General features: G+C 46.5%; 1 protein-coding gene across 1 annotated transcript in view; it reads left to right on the top strand.

Annotated features, from left to right (window-relative positions):
• LOC146859903 (kinesin-like protein KIF18A) overlaps positions 1-18,195 on the top strand; it is a 391,179-nt gene that overhangs the window by 118,312 nt on the left and 254,672 nt on the right. The window contains exon 6 of the mRNA XM_085643641.1: positions 6,628-6,825. Within this exon, the coding sequence (XP_085499767.1) occupies positions 6,628-6,825 (198 nt within the window). The remainder of the gene's footprint in view (positions 1-6,627; positions 6,826-18,195) is intronic.

Below are 18,195 nucleotides of genomic sequence, written 5' to 3'. Positions count from 1 at the left end.
TCTCTGGTCGATCTGGCCCAGAGTCAGGCTCTTTTAGCTCAAAGCTCATGTCTGGATTCCTCCTCAGTGTAATTCCGCGATGGGGCGGGCTTCGCAGCACAGCGCTTTTGAGCGTAAAACTCCTGGCACATTCCTCACGCCTTGGGGCTCAGATCACATCGGAGAGGGGGCGCTGCCCACGCTGCAGGGCACAAAGCACCCCTCTCTAGATCAGCCCACTCTGCAGGATAAAAGAGCGCTCACCACACACTCCCATAGGGCGGAGCTGGGCCCAAGCAGGCCAGCTCATAGAGCCCTCTAGCAAAGGGGGGCCCCCTCGTGGCGGTTCCTCCTGGCGCCCAGCAGTCCAAGTAAGCACCAATCAGGTACAGCAACAGCACAGCTCCTTACATGGGGGTCACAGCCCCAATACTTATACTACTTGTGTCCTTTGTTCTCCCCTGGCACAGGGCTTGGGTCCCAGTTCCAACCAGTTTGAGGGGGCACGTAACAAGTGCCCAACAATCCCCACAGGTTCGAAAGGCTACTTTGGTGGGTAGCGCAACCAGCGCTGCAAGCCCACCAGTCGCATCTAATTTACTTGTCCCGCGTATATGAGATACCACCTTACTGGGGACTACTGGGTAAATTAAATACGCCAAACTGGAGTAGACCAACCTTACCACGTTTTATCATAGAGAGCACATGCACCTTACACTGGACATCAGTGATAAAGCACCAAGAGTCCTAAAACCACCAACACCATGTCAGAAAAAGGACTAGGAGGAAGGCAAAAAGTTCAGGGATAACCCTGCGAAAAGGGCCAAGTCCAACATGCCCATAGAGATTTGAATCAATCAATCAATCATTTGTAGAGCGCACTAGTCACCCGTGAGGGTCTCAAGGCACTGAGTGGGGTGGGGGGTGAGTGCAGCTACTGCTCGAACAGCTAGGTCTTGAGGAGTCTCCTGAAGGTCAGCAGGTCCTGGGTTTGTCGCAGCTGTGTGGGGAGGGTGTTCCAAGTCTTAGCGGCGAGGTAGGAGAAGGATCTGCCGCCGGTGGAGGTCCTCTGGATGCGTGGGACGGTGGCAAGGGCGGGGTCGGCGGAGCGCAACTGGCGGTTCGAGGTGTAGAAGCTGAGACGTTTGTTGAGGTATGCTGGTCTGGCGTTGTGTAGTGCTTTGTGGGCGTGGGTGAGGAACTTGAAGGTGATCCTCTTTTTGACTGGGAGCCAGTGCAGGTTTTTCAAGTAGGCAGTGATGTGGGTGTGGCGGGGTATGTCGAGGAGGCTTGCGGAGGAGTTCTGTATGCGTTGGAGTCTCTTCTGGAGTTTGGCCGTGGTTCCTGCGTGGAGGGCGTTGCCGTAGTCCATCCTGCTGCTGATGAGGGCCTGTGTAACCGTGCTTCTGGTTCCGGTGGGAATCCATCTGTAGATCTTGCGGCGCATGCGGAGGGTGTTGAAGCAAGAGGAGGAGACTGCGTTGATTTGGTGGGTCATAGAGAGCGATGAGTCCAGGATGAACCCCAGGTTACGTGCGTGGTCGGTGGGAGTGGGTGCGGGTCCCAGGGCAGCTGGCCATCAGGAGTCATCCCAGGCGGAGGAAGTGAATCCGAGGATGAGCACCTCTGTCTTGTCCGAGTTAAGTTTCAGGTGGCTGGTCTGCATCCTGCTGGCGACGGCCTTCATTCCTTCATGGAGGTTGGTTTTGGCTGTGGCGGGGTTCTTGGTGAGTGAGAGGATCAGTTGAGTGTCGTTGGCGTAGGAAACGATATTGAGGCTGTGCGAGCGGACGATGTTGGCAAGCGGTGCCATGTAGACGTTGAATAGGGTAGGGCTGAGGGATGATCTTGGGGCACGCCGCAGATTATCTTGGTGGCTTCAGAACGGAATGGGGGGAGGTGGACCCTCTGGGTTCAGTCAGTGAAGGAGGTTTCCAGTCCAGGGCTTTGTTGGGGATCCCTGCGTTGTTGAGGCGTGTGTGTAGGGTGTGGTGGCAGACGGTGTCAAATGCGGCCGAGAGGTCCAGGAGAATGAGGGCCGCCATTTAGTCGTTGTCCAGTAGGGTCCTGATGTCGTCTGTGGCAGCGATGAGGACGGTTTCGGTGCTGTGATTGCTGCGGAATCTAGTCCTCACTTTCTTGATGCACACCCTTTTTAAGCCACTACACAGTTGGGACTTCTGACCTTAAAGACAGTCTTTCTCATCACTGTAAAATTAGTTAAACATATGAACGAACTTGAACTTGATACCACCTTTTTTCCAGACTAACTGGTTGTAAGAACCTGGGCTTTACCTCTGCCATAAGTACTCACTCTTTTTCATGTCAGTCACGCTATCACCCTTCCAGTGCTCCATGCTCCACCTCGCCCCTCTGAGGAGGAAGAGAGACCACCGCTATTGGACCGTAACAGGGCATTGTATTTCTATATTGATTGTGCCAAGAACCATTTAATATAAAATCAGCTCTTTTAGGGTGTTCTGGAGCAAAGAAAGGCAAAGCAGTCCATCTCCTGATTGTGTTCGCTGCATAAACATCTTCTATATACTGGTTAAAAAGCAGCCCCTGGAAGACCTGGAGGCTCTTGTCACCAGGGACAAAGCTGCTACCACTGCATTAGCATGCAGTGTGCCTATCGTGGACAGCTGTCAGGCAACTATGTGTGCTTTAGTGCACACCTTCGCAAAGCACTACTACCTCAACAGTCAGGTCTGTCGAGAGTGGCATATTGCCTGCTCAGTCCTGCAGGTCTTTTTCATGTGAGTTGGTTCACAGACCCAACACCTTGGGAGGGAATGCTCTGGTATCTGCTCACAGTGTGTGGATTCTTAGGTTAGAGGTATCCATCAGAAGAATAAGTTATGCCTTTAGTAACAATCTTTCTGTTGGATGCTCTCACTGAAGATTCCTCACGGATCCACCCCGTTCTGTGAACTGGATTTTTTTTCCATCTAAAGTTTCCGCTCTAGAATTATGTGTATAGTACATACCAATGTCTGTGTCTGAGGGTGCATTTAGCCTACAGAGCAACGGATATCAGTGCACATAGTTTGTGCTTATATGCAGCTCCGCACATCACTTCTGGAGCTGAATGATGTTTACAAAGAACTGTCTAATGCCACCTAGTGGCTCACAGGAGAACGACTCTAAAAGTTTCCAGATTAAGTCTGACTCCTGCAGTTTGAGGAATATGTGGTTAAATGGAGTAGACACTAGAAAGATCATTAATAAGGGTAAGGAACTTGTTCTTCAGCCCCTTTTATGGGTCTCCTCAAGAGTGGCTCTGGGACTTCTTTGCCTCCTGCATCTTGCTGGCAGATTATGGCAAATGCAGACTTTGCAGTAGGATCTGAAGTCTCAGTGGGCTCAGCACTAAGGAAACATATCGGATTCCATTTACGTTTCGGAGGACACTGGAAAAGGCCTGCAGTGGGGGCTGCTCAACTGAAATTGGATGTCCCACAGACCCCTACCGCATTCAGAGCTCATGGTGGTGGCAGAGGCATCTCTTTCTCATTTGGAGGTCATCTGGAAGAGTTGGAGATCAGAGGACTCTGATATCCGGCAGAGACACACTTCTCCACCAATCTGTTGGAGTTGCAGGCCATTCTCTTGGTGTTGATGGCCTGTCTACTGCCTATCAAAGGGAGTCTAATCCAGGTGCCTATTGACAACACTACCACCATGTGAAACTGTAACAAGCTAGATGGAGTGCGCCCCTATGGAGCTGGCTGAGTCAGCTGGGCATCTCCCTAGTCATGAACCACCTGGGACATATTTGTGCTCTGGTGCAGTTCCAGCTACACAGACCCACTGTAAGCAAAGTTGTCCAGTGTTCTACCTTTTGTGATGTCTTGCTTTGGGCACAGTTATAGATAACCATCAGCCCCTACAGCCTTTTTTGCCTTTACTGGCCCAGTCATCTTGTTTCAAATCGCCTGTTATGATGCGTTTCTGGTCTGTAATTTTCTGCCCAAATCTTTTGTAATGCCTCTGTGGGACCTTAATTTGGTTCTCATCTTCCGGATATGTACTCCATTTGACTGATGCACAGCTGAAATTATACTCAAAACAGTCTTCTTTAGAGTGATATCCTCAGCTTGATGCATGAGTGAGCTACAGGCTGTGTCTGTTTACCCACCATACACCACCATCTTTACAGACAAACTGGTGTTGAGGACTAGAGCAGGGTTTTTGCTAAAAGTTGTGACACGCTTTCATGGACAAGCCATTGCTTTTCCAATATTCTTCGCTCCGCCTCAACCCGACTCCAGTGTTGGGATCATGTAAAAACTTTATACTTTTACATTGATTGTACCAAAGACCATCAGATGGACTATCGGCTCTTCACAAGCTTCACTGCAGCGAAAAAAGGTTAGGCGGTGCAGAAAAGGACCATCTCAAGTTGGCTAGTCCTCTGCATGAAGATCTGCTACGCTAAGGCCAAGTAGCATCCTGGAAAAGGTCTGAGAGCTCATTCAACCAGATCCAAGGACGTAGTCACTGCATTAGCACATGGGCTGCTACTTCTGGTCATCTGTCAGCTGGCGTTGTGGGTGTAACACCATACATTCACAAAGCACTACTGCATTGATAGCCAGGTCTGACGGGAAGGGCACTTTGCCGGTTTGGTCCTGCAGGATTTCTGGTTTGAGCCATTCTACAAACCCCCCACCCTTAGAGGTACAACAAGTTACTTGCCTTTGGGAAACACTTTTTGGGGAAGATACTCTAACCTCAGGTTCCTCATCACCCTTCCTACTCGTTGTTCTATAAAAAATTACTCTTTTCACCAGCTGTAAAATATTCTAGACTAGAGATCTTCACACAGTCATAACCCTCTATGTCAAAAGGTGCATACAGTCAAGAACAAAACTGATATCTGCGCAAGAACATGATGCCTATAAGTGGCTTCGTTCTCAGTTTCAAGACAGGACGAGGACAGTGTGGAGCCTCACGCCACCCCAAAAGCGGTACACAGAAGCAATGCTGAGAAAAATCCCCAGATCCGAGCTGCTGCCTGGCGTATTCACAAGGCGAGGAGCCTGCGGTTAGAGTATCCACCAGAAAGAGCATAACCAAAGGGTATCTTTTTCTTATCGGCAGTGACCAGCTTCAGACTGTATTCTGCCAAGTCATTGGTGTGCTAGTGAGGAGATAGAGCCTGCTTTTTCTTTTTAGATTTGCTCGTCACCTGGGATTATAATGTAAGCTACAAATTTACGAGGGAGTATAGAGCAGTTTAATATAATATAGATGTCTTGTGAGCTCTGTTTTGTTAGACTCTTTGAGCATTTGTTGGTTTGTTGTTGAGCACCGAGAGGTTTAGGCCATTATTGCCGGTGGTTAGTCTCTTGTATTTCCAAGTGTTAAGATTTCGGATGAGAAGATCACACCTGAGAGCCCCCTGACCCCCCATCCCAATGCTATACGAATGGAACAGAGAAAAGGCTGTATTAGTGCCCTTTCGAAAACCTGTTGCTACCGCTGACATTTGTATGGCAACAGCATGGGCTAGCTGTGCAGGCACTATTCTCGGAATGCATTTTCAAGGGAAAAGGTAGCTGTTGATGTGGAAGGTTCTAGTTGGGGGAGGGGGCTGAATAGGACGACAAAGGAAGGAAACATTGCCTTTGCCGTGAATCCCACGCTCTTGTATCTTGCTCTAGTTTGTACACTACACCCATCTCAGTCAGTACATGGTGTACCCACAACCTGGCATGTTGGACAAACCATATAGATAAAACGGTGTCTAATGAGGGTGGGGTTTTCACCCTCTGAGGCTCGCATGCATACAGGCATTCCAAAACTTTAAAAGTAACTATTCTTTTAAAGAAGTGTTTTTAGTTTCAACTACTGTGCAAGCAGAGTCCATCCAGCTGTGAACGAGGGCGAGTGTGGATTAAGAGTATTCGTATCACCATGAAAGTATATGCTTACTTCCTTGGATAGAAGGAAAAGTTGGGTCGACCTTAGTTTTCGCAAAAATACAGAGTATGTACTTTATAGGCACGCTGTGTCCTCCTGCTGAATTATTTAGGATCCCCATTGCCATCCAGGATAAGGAATAGATGTGTAGGTTTCTCTTTTCTCTTGTGGGGTGTGTGCGAGCTGGGGTCTTCCTGGGTTGGTGGAGAGACTAGGAATGGCCCATGACCATAACGCAAGGATGGAAGGGAGACTATTGGATCTTACTTGCATTTATTCCGTATTAATGCCTGCCCGAGGAAATTGTTACTGCCCATATTCTTCTCCAAAATTAATGTAATCCTGTCAAGATGGCATTGCCTTACTGCTTGGAGGAAAATGGCTGAGGGCTGTTTTGCCAAGTTTCTTGATTTTCTGATTAATTTTATCTCATATGTTAGTTAAATTTAATGCTTGAGCGTCCTTGTGGTGCAGTTATAACGAGTTTGTAGTTTCTGTAATTCTAAGCTAGCTACTTTTTGATTGTTTTTATTTTCATCCGATTTTATGTGTTCTGTATGTTTTAAAGACGTCATGAGTTTTCGCTCAGTCACATTTTATACCGGTTTTTGTGCTGCACGTAAACCGCAGTCGTTTTGTGAAACAGAAGTATTTGTGTTTAATGTTTGTTTAAAACTTTGAAAATAATGTTTAATAATTCTATATCTTCTCCCCTCGCAGATTTATTTGCGGCAGCAAGACAAAGCAGCAGGTATCAACCCAAATGTGCGCCTTGCTAAAATGTGCCTCATCGACCTGGCAGGATCGGAACGTGCCAGTGCCACAAATACTAAAGGTGCCCGCTTTCGAGAGGGGGCAAACATCAATCGTTCCCTCTTGGCGCTGGGAAACGTAATTAATGCTCTAGCAGACCCGAAGGTATCTATAGTTTATGCACATTTCGAAATCCGCAAAAATAAGAGTGCTTTGTCTGTTTTTTAAAGTGAGTTTTGCATATAGGATGATGAGTGGATTTCCTTGTGTGATCAGACTCTTGCCTGGTGTTGAGCTGACCCGAGCGGGCAACACTGAGCATTTTGGCATTGCTTATCACTACTTAGAAAAGGCACATGAAAGCAAAGGTGTATTCTACTTTGTTTGGGTTGCCCACAGACTTATTCAAAAGTAGTTAAAAAGAAGTCTAGTCCAAGCAAAGGGGTGGAATGTGCATGCCTTAAGGCCTGCCCAAACCCTCTGATTTCAGACCTCTCACCTCCTCGGTTAGTTTTTTTTTCATCCTTTTTAGGATGAGGACCACTAGACAGCCCAGCTGTCTGGTTTGCTAAAGACCTCTTGGGGACATTCAGAAAGCTTCCCTCAGAATGCATTCTTCCCATTACTTTCCATTAGCTTTGTGGTTTGTAACTCAGTTTTTCTGTGTTTTTTATTTTATGGCTACATTAGATTTAGGCTGTCCAGCGTGAGTTCGTCCCTCCCAAGGAGTAAAGACTTTTCACGCTTCCTCTCTGTGTTTTCTTTCACCAGTGCTCCTTTCTGTAAATAGGCCAGTACATCTTTTTCTTATCTTCTCTCATTTGCAGTGCATTGAGACAGAGGTCAAATGTCAGGCTCGGTCTTCTGTGGGGGCTTGGTGTTTACTTTTCTTTCTCTGAAATCAGTGTGAAAGGATTTATGTGACAGTCTTGCTGGATATATGTCGGGGAGGAAAGGTTTCTTTTTTTCCTAGAACACAACAATATTTTAATCGATCTGTGCAAGTATTTCAGAATAAATCCAAATTAGGGAACCACAAAAGAAGCACATTTTTGTTAATTTTGAAGTGTGTTGAAATAAATACTTGAATATGATCAAAACAAATGAATACACTAGGTGATACCATTGCATAATTGGTTGGGCGCTGTATAGTTTTATGAGTGAATGAACGGGATGTTTTATAAAGCGCACGGCTACTCAATGAGTGTCCTGCCACTAGGTCTAGCACCAAACTCAAAATCGAACTAGGACGTAGATTTCCCTAAGATTTTAGAGGAAAATAGCCAAGTTCAGCTTTTTAGGGAAATTTCCTCTCAAGGGAGCAGCCGTAAGGTTCAAAGCGAGCTGATTCCAGCCCTTGGCAGCCAAATACAAAAATGCCTGAACTCCCTTCTCTGAATTTTTAGGTCTCGCCTAGCGCTGCAGTGGTTGCGCTGCTCGCTTTGCGAGGCATGCAGTATACACTACAGTGGGGAAAGCTCCGCCCACTTTCCAGCCATATTTTTGATTGGCTTCAAGCAAAAATGCTGCATTTTGATTCGTTTTCGACTTGGTAGTCCCTCCTCCTGACGGCCATGTTGTTATTTATATCCTTCCCTGGCTATTGGCCCCTTTACTCCAAAACTATTTTTGGCCCTATGTCGCCCCCTGCCCCCTCCCGCAGTCTGTGACTTTTTGGCTGCCCCCCTCAACCCCCACCACTCCCGTTCGTGCCTTCCTGGACCCCCACCCTCCCGTTTACAATGCAATAGGTCTCGCGTAAATACGAGCCCTATTGGATTAAGAAATGCTTGTTTGTTATTGGATTGGCTGGGTGATCGCACTCTTTTTTGATGTCCTGAGACATTTTGCCTGACCAAAACATGCACAACACCTGCGCACTACAGACGTTTTTGTTTTCATGTCTGTATGCTGTAGTCTCTTTTCCCTGTCCACGGCACCCTGTCACTAATAGCAGATCCTGTTTGATGTCATCGCGCATGGCCTACGGCTTCAGCTACACATGGCGGCCACTGTACAAAGTTGGAGAGGGAACAGCACAAGTACCGGGGGTCGACTGGAGCTCAACAGGAAGAGGAGCCGCCCCTGCAAGTCGTGCTGGTGGCGGATAGCTTCAGTCGGCGCTTCAGCCCCGTGAGCAAGGACCGGGTTCCGGTGAGTGGGCTATACTGGGAATTGGTGTTATGTTTACTTTTTTTTCAGGCCAGCCAGCAGATGCGAGTGAGCTCCTTGAGTCTGCAAAGTAAGGGCTGCACGCTTTCGCCCTACAGCCGGGCTTCCTCGCTTCACCGCTTTCAGGAATTTATGTAAATGCTATTTTTCGCGTAATTGTTTTTACCACGGTTATTTTTAACATGGCAGGCGCGCGCGATGACTAGTGGGTGGGCTGTGCTTGCCCTTTCCTTGGCGTGAGCCGGGGTTGGCGGTCACTGTGGATCTTCTGACTCTTCAGCAAGAGACACGTTTCTAGTGTCAGGCACTGGGAAGCTGCAGTATGGAGGTTTATAGACTGCACAGTTTGAGGAGTGGGGGTGTGGGTTGGGTGGTAGGATTTTGTGAAAGTGTTGTGGGTCTTTGGAGTCATTAAAGTTTGTCAGATCTTTGGATATACCAGAAATGCCAAGTCTCTCCGTTGCGAGTAAAACGCAAAAATGTTGAGGCTGGGTTGAACATTCGCTCACACAAGACTGAATGCCACACCGAGTGAGAAGGGCAAGGCGTAGGCCTGCACATTCTGTTCCATTTCAGGGCTGTCATCAGAGCAGCCACTGAGCAGCGTTGCCAGTTTTTGAAGTAACTAGCTAACCAAGAGCTATCATAAAATTAACACAATAGTATGCCACTTCATTCTGGCGCACATGGTTTATATGAACATATATTGGCGTATATTAATAATTGGTGTGGGGTGAAAAAACTATGTGCGGGCGTCTCTCAAAGGGGCCTGGCCTATGTAATTAAGGGCATAGCTTAAAAACACCCTTAGCTAAAAGCCTGTCTTTAACATGGTGTGTCTCCCTACTGGTATTTGCTGTTTCTGTCATTGCATCCCGATACATAATATGGCAAGTAACATTACACCTACAAGCCAGGACTATCGACTTTGTCAGTGGTTGTTAGTTGCGTAAGACAAATCAGCAAAAACAATTGGTTTGTTGTATATAATATTGAAAATATATCAGTTCTGAAATGAGACTACAGCGAGTCCCTTCGAAGTTACATCAAAGGCAGTGACAAGTGGTACTGCTGCAGAGTTAAGATTTTTTATCCACCCTGAGGGCAAAAATGAACAGCCGTACATAGGACCCGTCTCGGCACCTGCTTTTTAGAAATGCAGGTGCTGAGCACCGTCAGGACCCGGCCCACTTTAATAGCTACTTGTTCATAACTCAAATTACACAACACACAGCGTTATTCTGCAAGAAATGCGATGCGCGTCATTTTTTCTACACCATTCAAAAGTTAGGTGTCATGAAACCTTGCTATCCAATTTAGCCAACTTTGAGATGCTCCATTTGCTAGCCTAGTTTTTGAATTGTCCAATGCCGGGTGCGAAAAGTCGCCCAGTTTTGTTGCCTGCGTGATCTGGGATTTGTTGTAGTAATCCTGTTTATATAATAATAGAAACACTGCCGATACCAGGATGCAAAGGACATATCCGAGTGTGGATGAGCGGTTTTATTTTTGATGTGGGGCACATTTAAGGGATTCCGTTCCAGATAATATCTATGAGCACCAGTTAAGTTACAGACAGACTCATTCATTGTTGTTAGGCACGGGGAGATTAAGTGCTTTGCCCAGAATCACAAAATGTTCAGCATCCCTGCTGAGGCTGGAACCCGTCCCTCAGCTCCCAGGTCGACCACCCGAGCCGTTAGGCCACATTCTCTCCTTTTGTTGAAACTATTAGCTCACTCTTCTTCCGTGTGCCCAAACATTACAAAAGGCATCGTTAGACAATACTCGTCATACACAGGCAGGCCACACTGACTACATTCCACTTACTGCTTCGGATTCACCACAAGGGACTCACTGCATCATGCAGCATCACAGCATCAGACTCACACCTTTACCATGACACCATCATATTCACTCCCATGACACTCAGACCATCACTCTGACCCAAATGACTTCCCCCGGATGCTTGGCATACAAGAACACATTGCTTTTCCCAGCTCTAGAATATGCTTAAACAGCCATCCAGAGGTCTGTCACTGACTTCAAATATCTCACCCTGCAGCCACGCATTATCCATCCCCCTGTGTGTGCATGTCTAGCTTTAGGCATGTATCTGTGACAGTACGTTTGCATACATGTGCATTGTCTATATTTGACTCTACGTGCATCTGCTGTGTGTTCTTGACTACTTAGGTGTTATTTGTATTACCGTTGGTGCTTGTATGTCAATATGTGCTAATATTTGACAGTATAAGTTCTAGTGTACATTTGTGCCTGAATGCGTGTTAAGGGTATATATATTGTGTGTGTGTGTGTGTGCGTGCGTGCACGTGTATGTTGTGCTTTTGTGTGCACTATACAAGGGCCAGCCCTATTAGTTTTGCCAATGGTAAACAAGAGGACACAGCTTAATTCAGCCTTTTACAAAATAGCTTCTTTTACCATATGTTTATTTTTTCCATATGATATTTTAGCACAATTTCACTCACGTGCTCTAATTTCACACTGTCTAATGGCTTATTAGTGTTTTTTTTTAGAAGTGTACACTTGCCACGTCATGGGAGGTTTGTTTGTCCTTTTATGGTCTGCTGACGATGTTTTGAAGTGAACAGAAGAGATGTCTATGGCATGCTAGGGGCCTGGAAACAATTGTTTTTATGAGATTATTTTATTCTCTGAGAGAAGTACAATATACAACTGGATGATGACAATGTAAGAAAATACAAAATTCGAATTCTTTGTGCGCTTCTGCAGGTGTCAACGTATGACTGATTCTGCATGTTTGATCTTGGTCGCATGCACTGGGCGGTTAATGGAGGGACAGGGAGAGTATAGAAGAAACGTCCCTAGTAAATTCTCCTCCAGAAACCAGTGCATTTCCCTTACCAGTGAACTCTTAATTATGCCCTTTGCGTTAAGTGAATCATCACAACTTAAAACAAAACAAAGTCTCTTGCTAGGGTTTTCACAGACCAGGACAGTAAAACTACATCCCTGTAGCAGTGCCATTTGGCTGACATTGACAATGGAACACAATGTACTGCTTCATCGGATTAAAAACGGGGTTTGGCTATTACGTTTGACAGTGTCCTTACACCCCTTGCCTTCTTAGAGGATACGTAGGAGATGTAGATACTCAGGGGTCACCCTTGAACAATGCCAATCAGTCTCGCTATTGGGATCTTATGTGTATTTACATGTATTTAGCTATGCAGCACATTAGCGGAGGGGGAGTGCGACACTCGTCATTTTAGCTAATGTCTGCGGAGGGGTTCTGCTGCCTCAAAAAGCGCCTTCTTTATTGATAAGCACTTACCCTGACTTCTAGTGTAAAAGTGATTCAGCACCCACGCTAATATGCTGCATAGCTAAATACATATAACATCCTAATGGCGAGACTGATTGGCATTGCCAATGCTTGTTTACTCGGGGCACCGCTACCAGGCATGCTGAGACCAGAGCTCTAGAAGGGCAGTAAGTGAGAACACTGTCTGCAAGATAGCCATGACTGGCTTGATGCAGAGCTTGGTGGATTATTGTTTAAGTGACAATGGGCGAAAGTAACTAGAAAATGTGAGCTGTTACTAGCTGAAAATAACCATTTCCGTGTGATCCAGTTGACGCTACAGAAAAAACACCATGGCAACGATGACTACTGAGGGTATATTTGAATCGGTGACTGCAGTGCTACATCGATGTTCTGGCAAAACAAAACAGACTGATGCGTTCGAAGTGAAAACAGAAACAAACGTTGACTCTTTGAAAAGAAAATGATCCGGGTTCTAACTCCCTTGCAGAAGCTCGCACAACTGCCACTCTGACTCCATTCTTCCGCGCCACATTGGCCAGCTTGAAAGAACTTCTTATCCTCGCGCCAAGTAATGATAAATGAAAGGACTACTGCATTCATCGGGCCGCATCATTATTCCAACCTTTAGAGTGATTTTTCGCCCAAGCGTGGGTAGAAGATTCTCACTGTTTCTTTGTGTGTTGATCTCAAACTTACCTTAAAAAAACCCACACTTGTCAGTGTTCTCTTGTGTTGTAAAACCTGTGCTCCCCACTGATTAAAAGAAAAACATACGGAAATGAGAAATCTACATGCCAGAAACAGAGAAGTTCTCCCGAAAGTATATACGTTTTAATTTGCTGTAGGTGGAATGTTCTGTTCCCCATTTTGAAGTCCCAATTTTTTTTTAAAAAATGTCTTCGACTCCCGGAGCTGTGACCATGGACTTAGCGTGCGGCCCTGCCAGCTTCGGTCATGCATATCATTAGGTGCGCTTGTGTGTATGTATGATGCTCTGTGGCTGTATCTTTAAAAGATGATTTTAGTGTTAGCCCGCAGCCGTGACCCGCTGTGGAGTTTCTTTCATTCCTTTGATACTTCTGTTGTGTGATTTAACAGTAGCCTTCTGTCGTCGAATGCCAGATGAATGTCATACTTGGAAGTTAGTGCACACACATAATGGGGTTGACATATGTTAGTTTTATGCTTTATGATCACTGAACGACATATTGCAGAAAAATGATTACGTGTGAAAAATGGGTTTGCAACATTCTTAGAAAACATTTCTGACACAGAAAACACTGCCTGTCGTAGCGGTCTCTCCTTCTCCTGCCTGTCACTTTGCGATAGATCGGAGCAGCTATAAATGTGTTCGGTTCAGGCCCCTATCTGTGGAACACTCCAGGGGTGCCATCCTGAAATGTGGCAAATCTGGGTCCACCCTGGATTCCCGCCCACCGGCGCTGCTTGTAGAAGCCGTGAACTCGGTGATCAACCCATTTTTAATCGGTCTCTTTCCTCGGGGATTGTGCCCGACGCCTGGAAACTTGCCAAAGTGGTCCTTTTGCTTAAGAAGCCTGCATAAGACCCAAGCGTCATTTGCCTGCTCCTGGCCTGTACAAGCATGCCTGAAAGGGTTCTCCACGTTCAGCTTTCAGAATATCTTCAGGAGGGCAAACCGGTAACCAAGGGCCCCGCAGGGCTCGTCATTGAGACCTGCCCCTTTAAACCTCATTCTGGTCCCTTGGCTTCTGTTGTTGAGCCCTTCGGATGTAAAATCATTTCCTACGCCGAAGCCACTAAGCTGCTCTTTGCCATCGAGAGTCTGCTGGCCTCTGTCCAAGCTCCTTTCTTCAACTGCATGCTGCTGTCTTGGATTGGTTGCACAGCAGTCAACTCCAATGCAATTCAGAGAAGACTGAGATTATCTCTTTTGGGTCTCGTGCGTCCAACTGCTGGGAAGATCTTTGGCCCCCTGCTTTGCCAGCCCCATCGCCCCTTTCCCAGTGGTTTAAACCTTAGGGGAGGACCTGGATAGTACCCTCTCTATGAGGGCTCCGATCTCTGCGGTGCTAGGTGAATGCTTTGCGATGCTGCGGACTGTTGGGAAATTTCTCCCCTCCTCCCTGTGAAGGCAAAAAGAGTAGGGATTCATGCCTTTGTTACTTTGCGCCTGGATTATGCGAATGGCTTGTAATTAGGGGCGGCGTAGCCCAGGCGAAGCACCCACGGCTGGTACAAAATGCAGCAGCCATGCTGCATCTTAGTTTGCCTAAGCGAGCATCGACGGCACCCGCACTTAAGGCCCTGCATTGGTTGCCCATAAGAAACGGATTCTATTAAAAGCACTAGTGATGGTTCACAGAGTTTTTCTTCAGCCCTTGTTATCTGGTGGAGAGGTTCGCTCAGTACATTCCTTCCAGAGGACTGCACTCTGCTTCTGCCTCACTCTTGGTTATTCCACGCTATAAGTGTGTTCAAAGAGGCGGCAAGGCCTACTTTTCCTGGGTGCGAAGGCTTGCAATGAGCACCTTCTAGAATTGCACTTGATTGCTTTTGAGCTTACTTTCCGAGATAACTTAAAACGTGATTTTTCTCTGGGGGGGGAAGCGAGTCTTCTGCTGTGGGATTGTGTACCTCAGCTTTAACCACTAGTGCCAGGACATTCCTCGGAGTAGCCACGCGCTCTACAAATACCCTCAATGATTTACAAAGCAGAGTAAAACAAAGGTCTCGTGATAAAAAAAAAACTTTCTTGGCTTGGTTTGCAATATATATATATATATATATATATTTTTTTTTTAACCAATGTGCCTTTGCGCATAGGTCACTCGACATTGCTTCGTTGTAGAGTGCAGCATGCCGTCTTGTTTCCCTTAAAATTGTATTCAATGCCGACGCGTTTCAGGATATCAAATCCCTTCTTCATGGGCAGCAAACAAGCAACTGAAGCTCTCGTGGTGATGTTGTTTCCTTTTAATTACTTCATTAGTATGACCGCCCCCAGTGGGCGTGTTATCCATTGCCTTCTGGGACATTGAGTCCTACCATACGAGAGGGACTATTTCCTTTGGTAAGGTCAGGTACATAGTTTGCAATAACAATCCTTATTAGCCTTAGTAGGTGGAACCATGATTGCAGGCTTAATTTGCATATGAAGCGCTGTACAGTCAAAGCCATGAAAGTTCAGAACTGCAGTCTCACAAGCTGGTTTGCACGTCTCCCCCAGCCTGTGATGGTGCTCCTCCCCACGGCTGGCCGCCGTGTAAAATCTTTGAACCAATGTGCCTTTGCGCATAGGAGGTCACTCGACATTGCTTCGTTGTAGAGTGCAGCATGCCGTCTTGTTTCCCTTAAAATTGTATTCAATGCCGATGCGTTTCAGGATATCCAATCCCTTCTTCATGGGCAGCAAACAAGCAACTGAAGCTCTCGTGGTGATGTTGTTTCCTTTTAATTACTTCATTAGTATGACCGCCCCCAGTGGGCGTGTTATCCATTGCCTTCTGGGACATTGAGTCCTACCATACGAGAGGGACTATTTCCTTTGGTAAGGTCAGGTACATAGTTTGCAATAACAATCCTTATTAGCCTTAGTAGGTGGAACCATGATTGCAGGCTTAATTTGCATATGAAGCGCTGTACTGTCAAAGCCATGAAAGTTCAGAACTGCAGTCTCACAAGCTGGTTTGCACGTCTCCCCCAGCCTGTGATGGTGCTCCTCCCCACGGCTGGCCGCCGTGTAAAATCTTTGAAGCAATGTGCCTTTGCGCATAGGAGGTCACTCGACATTGCTTCGTTGTAGAGTGCAGCATGCCGTCTTGTTTCCCTTAAAATTGTATTCAATGCCGACGCGTTTCAGGATATCAAATCCCTTCTTCACGGGCAGCAAACAAGCAACTGAAGCTCTCGTGGTGATGTTGTTTCCTTTTAATTACTTCATTAGTATGACCGCCCCCAGTGGGCGTGTTATCCATTGCCTTCTGGGACATTGAGTCCTACCATACGAGAGAGACTATTTCCTTTGGTAAGGTCAGGTACATAGTTTGCAATAACAATCCTTATTAGCCTTAGTAGGTGGAACCATGATTGCAGGCTTAATTTGCATATGAAGCGCTGTACTGTCAAAGCCCTGAAAGTTCAGAACTGCAGTCTCACAAGCTGGTTTGCACGTCTCCCCCAGCCTGTGATGGTGCTCCTCCCCACGGCTGGCCGCCGTGTAAAATCTTTGAACCAATGTGCCTTTGCGCATAGGAGGTCACTCGACATTGCTTCGTTGTAGAGTGCAGCATGCCGTCTTGTTTCCCTTAAAATTGTATTCAATGCCGACGCGTTTCAGGATATCAAATCCCTTCTTCACGGGCAGCAAACAAGCAACTGAAGCTCTCGTGGTGATGTTGTTTCCTTTTAATTACTTCATTAGTATGACCGCCCCCAGTGGGCGTGTTATCCATTGCCTTCTGGGACATTGAGTCCTACCATACGAGAGAGACTATTTCCTTTGGTAAGGTCAGGTACATACTTTGCAATAACAATCCTTATTAGCCTTAGTAGGTGGAACCATGATTGCAGGCTTAATTTGCATATGAAGCGCTGTACTGTCAAAGCCCTGAAAGTTCAGAACTGCAGTCTCACAAGCTGGTTTGCACGTCTCCCCCAGCCTGTGATGGTGCTCCTCCCCACGGCTGGCTGCCGTGTAAAATCTTTGAACCAATGTGCCTTTGCGCATAGGAGGTCACTCGACATTGCTTCGTTGTAGAGTGCAGCATGCCGTCTTGTTTCCCTTAAAATTGTATTCAATGCCGATGCGTTTCAGGATATCAAATCCCTTCTTCACGGGCAGCAAACAAGCAACTGAAGCTCTCGTGGTGATGTTGTTTCCTTTTAATTACTTCATTAGTATGACCGCCCCCAGTGGGCGTGTTATCCATTGCCTTCTGGGACATTGAGTCCTACCATACGAGAGAGACTATTTCCTTTGGTAAGGTCAGGTACATAGTTTGCAATAACAATCCTTATTAGCCTTAGTAGGTGGAACCATGATTGCAGGCTTAATTTGCATATGAAGCGCTGTACTGTCAAAGCCCTGAAAGTTCAGAACTGCAGTCTCACAAGCTGGTTTGCACGTCTCCCCCAGCCTGTGAATGGTGCTCCTCCCCACGGCTGGCCGCCGTGTAAAATCTTTGAACCAATGTGCCTTTGCGCATAGGAGGTCACTCGACATTGCTTCGTTGTAGAGTGCAGCATGCCGTCTTGTTTCCCTTAAAATTGTATTCAATGCCGACGCGTTTCAGGATATCAAATCCCTTCTTCACGGGCAGCAAACAAGCAACTGAAGCTCTCGTGGTGATGTTGTTTCCTTTTAATTACTTCATTAGTATGACCGCCCCCAGTGGGCGTGTTATCCATTGCCTTCTGGGACATTGAGTCCTACCATACGAGAGAGACTATTTCCTTTGGTAAGGTCAGGTACATACTTTGCAATAACAATCCTTATTAGCCTTAGTAGGTGGAACCATGATTGCAGGCTTAATTTGCATATGAAGCGCTGTACTGTCAAAGCCCTGAAAGTTCAGAACTGCAGTCTCACAAGCTGGTTTGCACGTCTCCCCCAGCCTGTGATGGTGCTCCTCCCCACGGCTGGCCGCCGTGTAAAATCTTTGAACCAATGTGCCTTTGCGCATAGGAGGTCACTCGACATTGCTTCGTTGTAGAGTGCAGCATGCCGTCTTGTTTCCCTTAAAATTGTATTCAATGCCGACGCGTTTCAGGATATCAAATCCCTTCTTCATGGGCAGCAAACAAGCAACTGAAGCTCTCGTGGTGATGTTGTTTCCTTTTAATTACTTCATTAGTATGACCGCCCCCAGTGGGCTTGTTATCCATTGCCTTCTGGGACATTGAGTCCTACCATACGAGAGAGACTATTTCCTTTGGTAAGGTCAGGTACATAGTTTGCAATAACAATCCTTATTAGCCTTAGTAGGTGGAACCATGATTGCAGGCTTAATTTGCATATGAAGCGCTGTACTGTCAAAGCCCTGAAAGTTCAGAACTGCAGTCTCACAAGC

This window comes from Triturus cristatus, chromosome 3_1 (genome assembly GCF_964204655.1).
Source record: "Triturus cristatus chromosome 3_1, aTriCri1.1, whole genome shotgun sequence".
NCBI classification, from domain to species: domain Eukaryota; kingdom Metazoa; phylum Chordata; class Amphibia; order Caudata; family Salamandridae; genus Triturus; species Triturus cristatus.
This window is presented reverse-complemented; position numbering and strand designations above follow the sequence as displayed.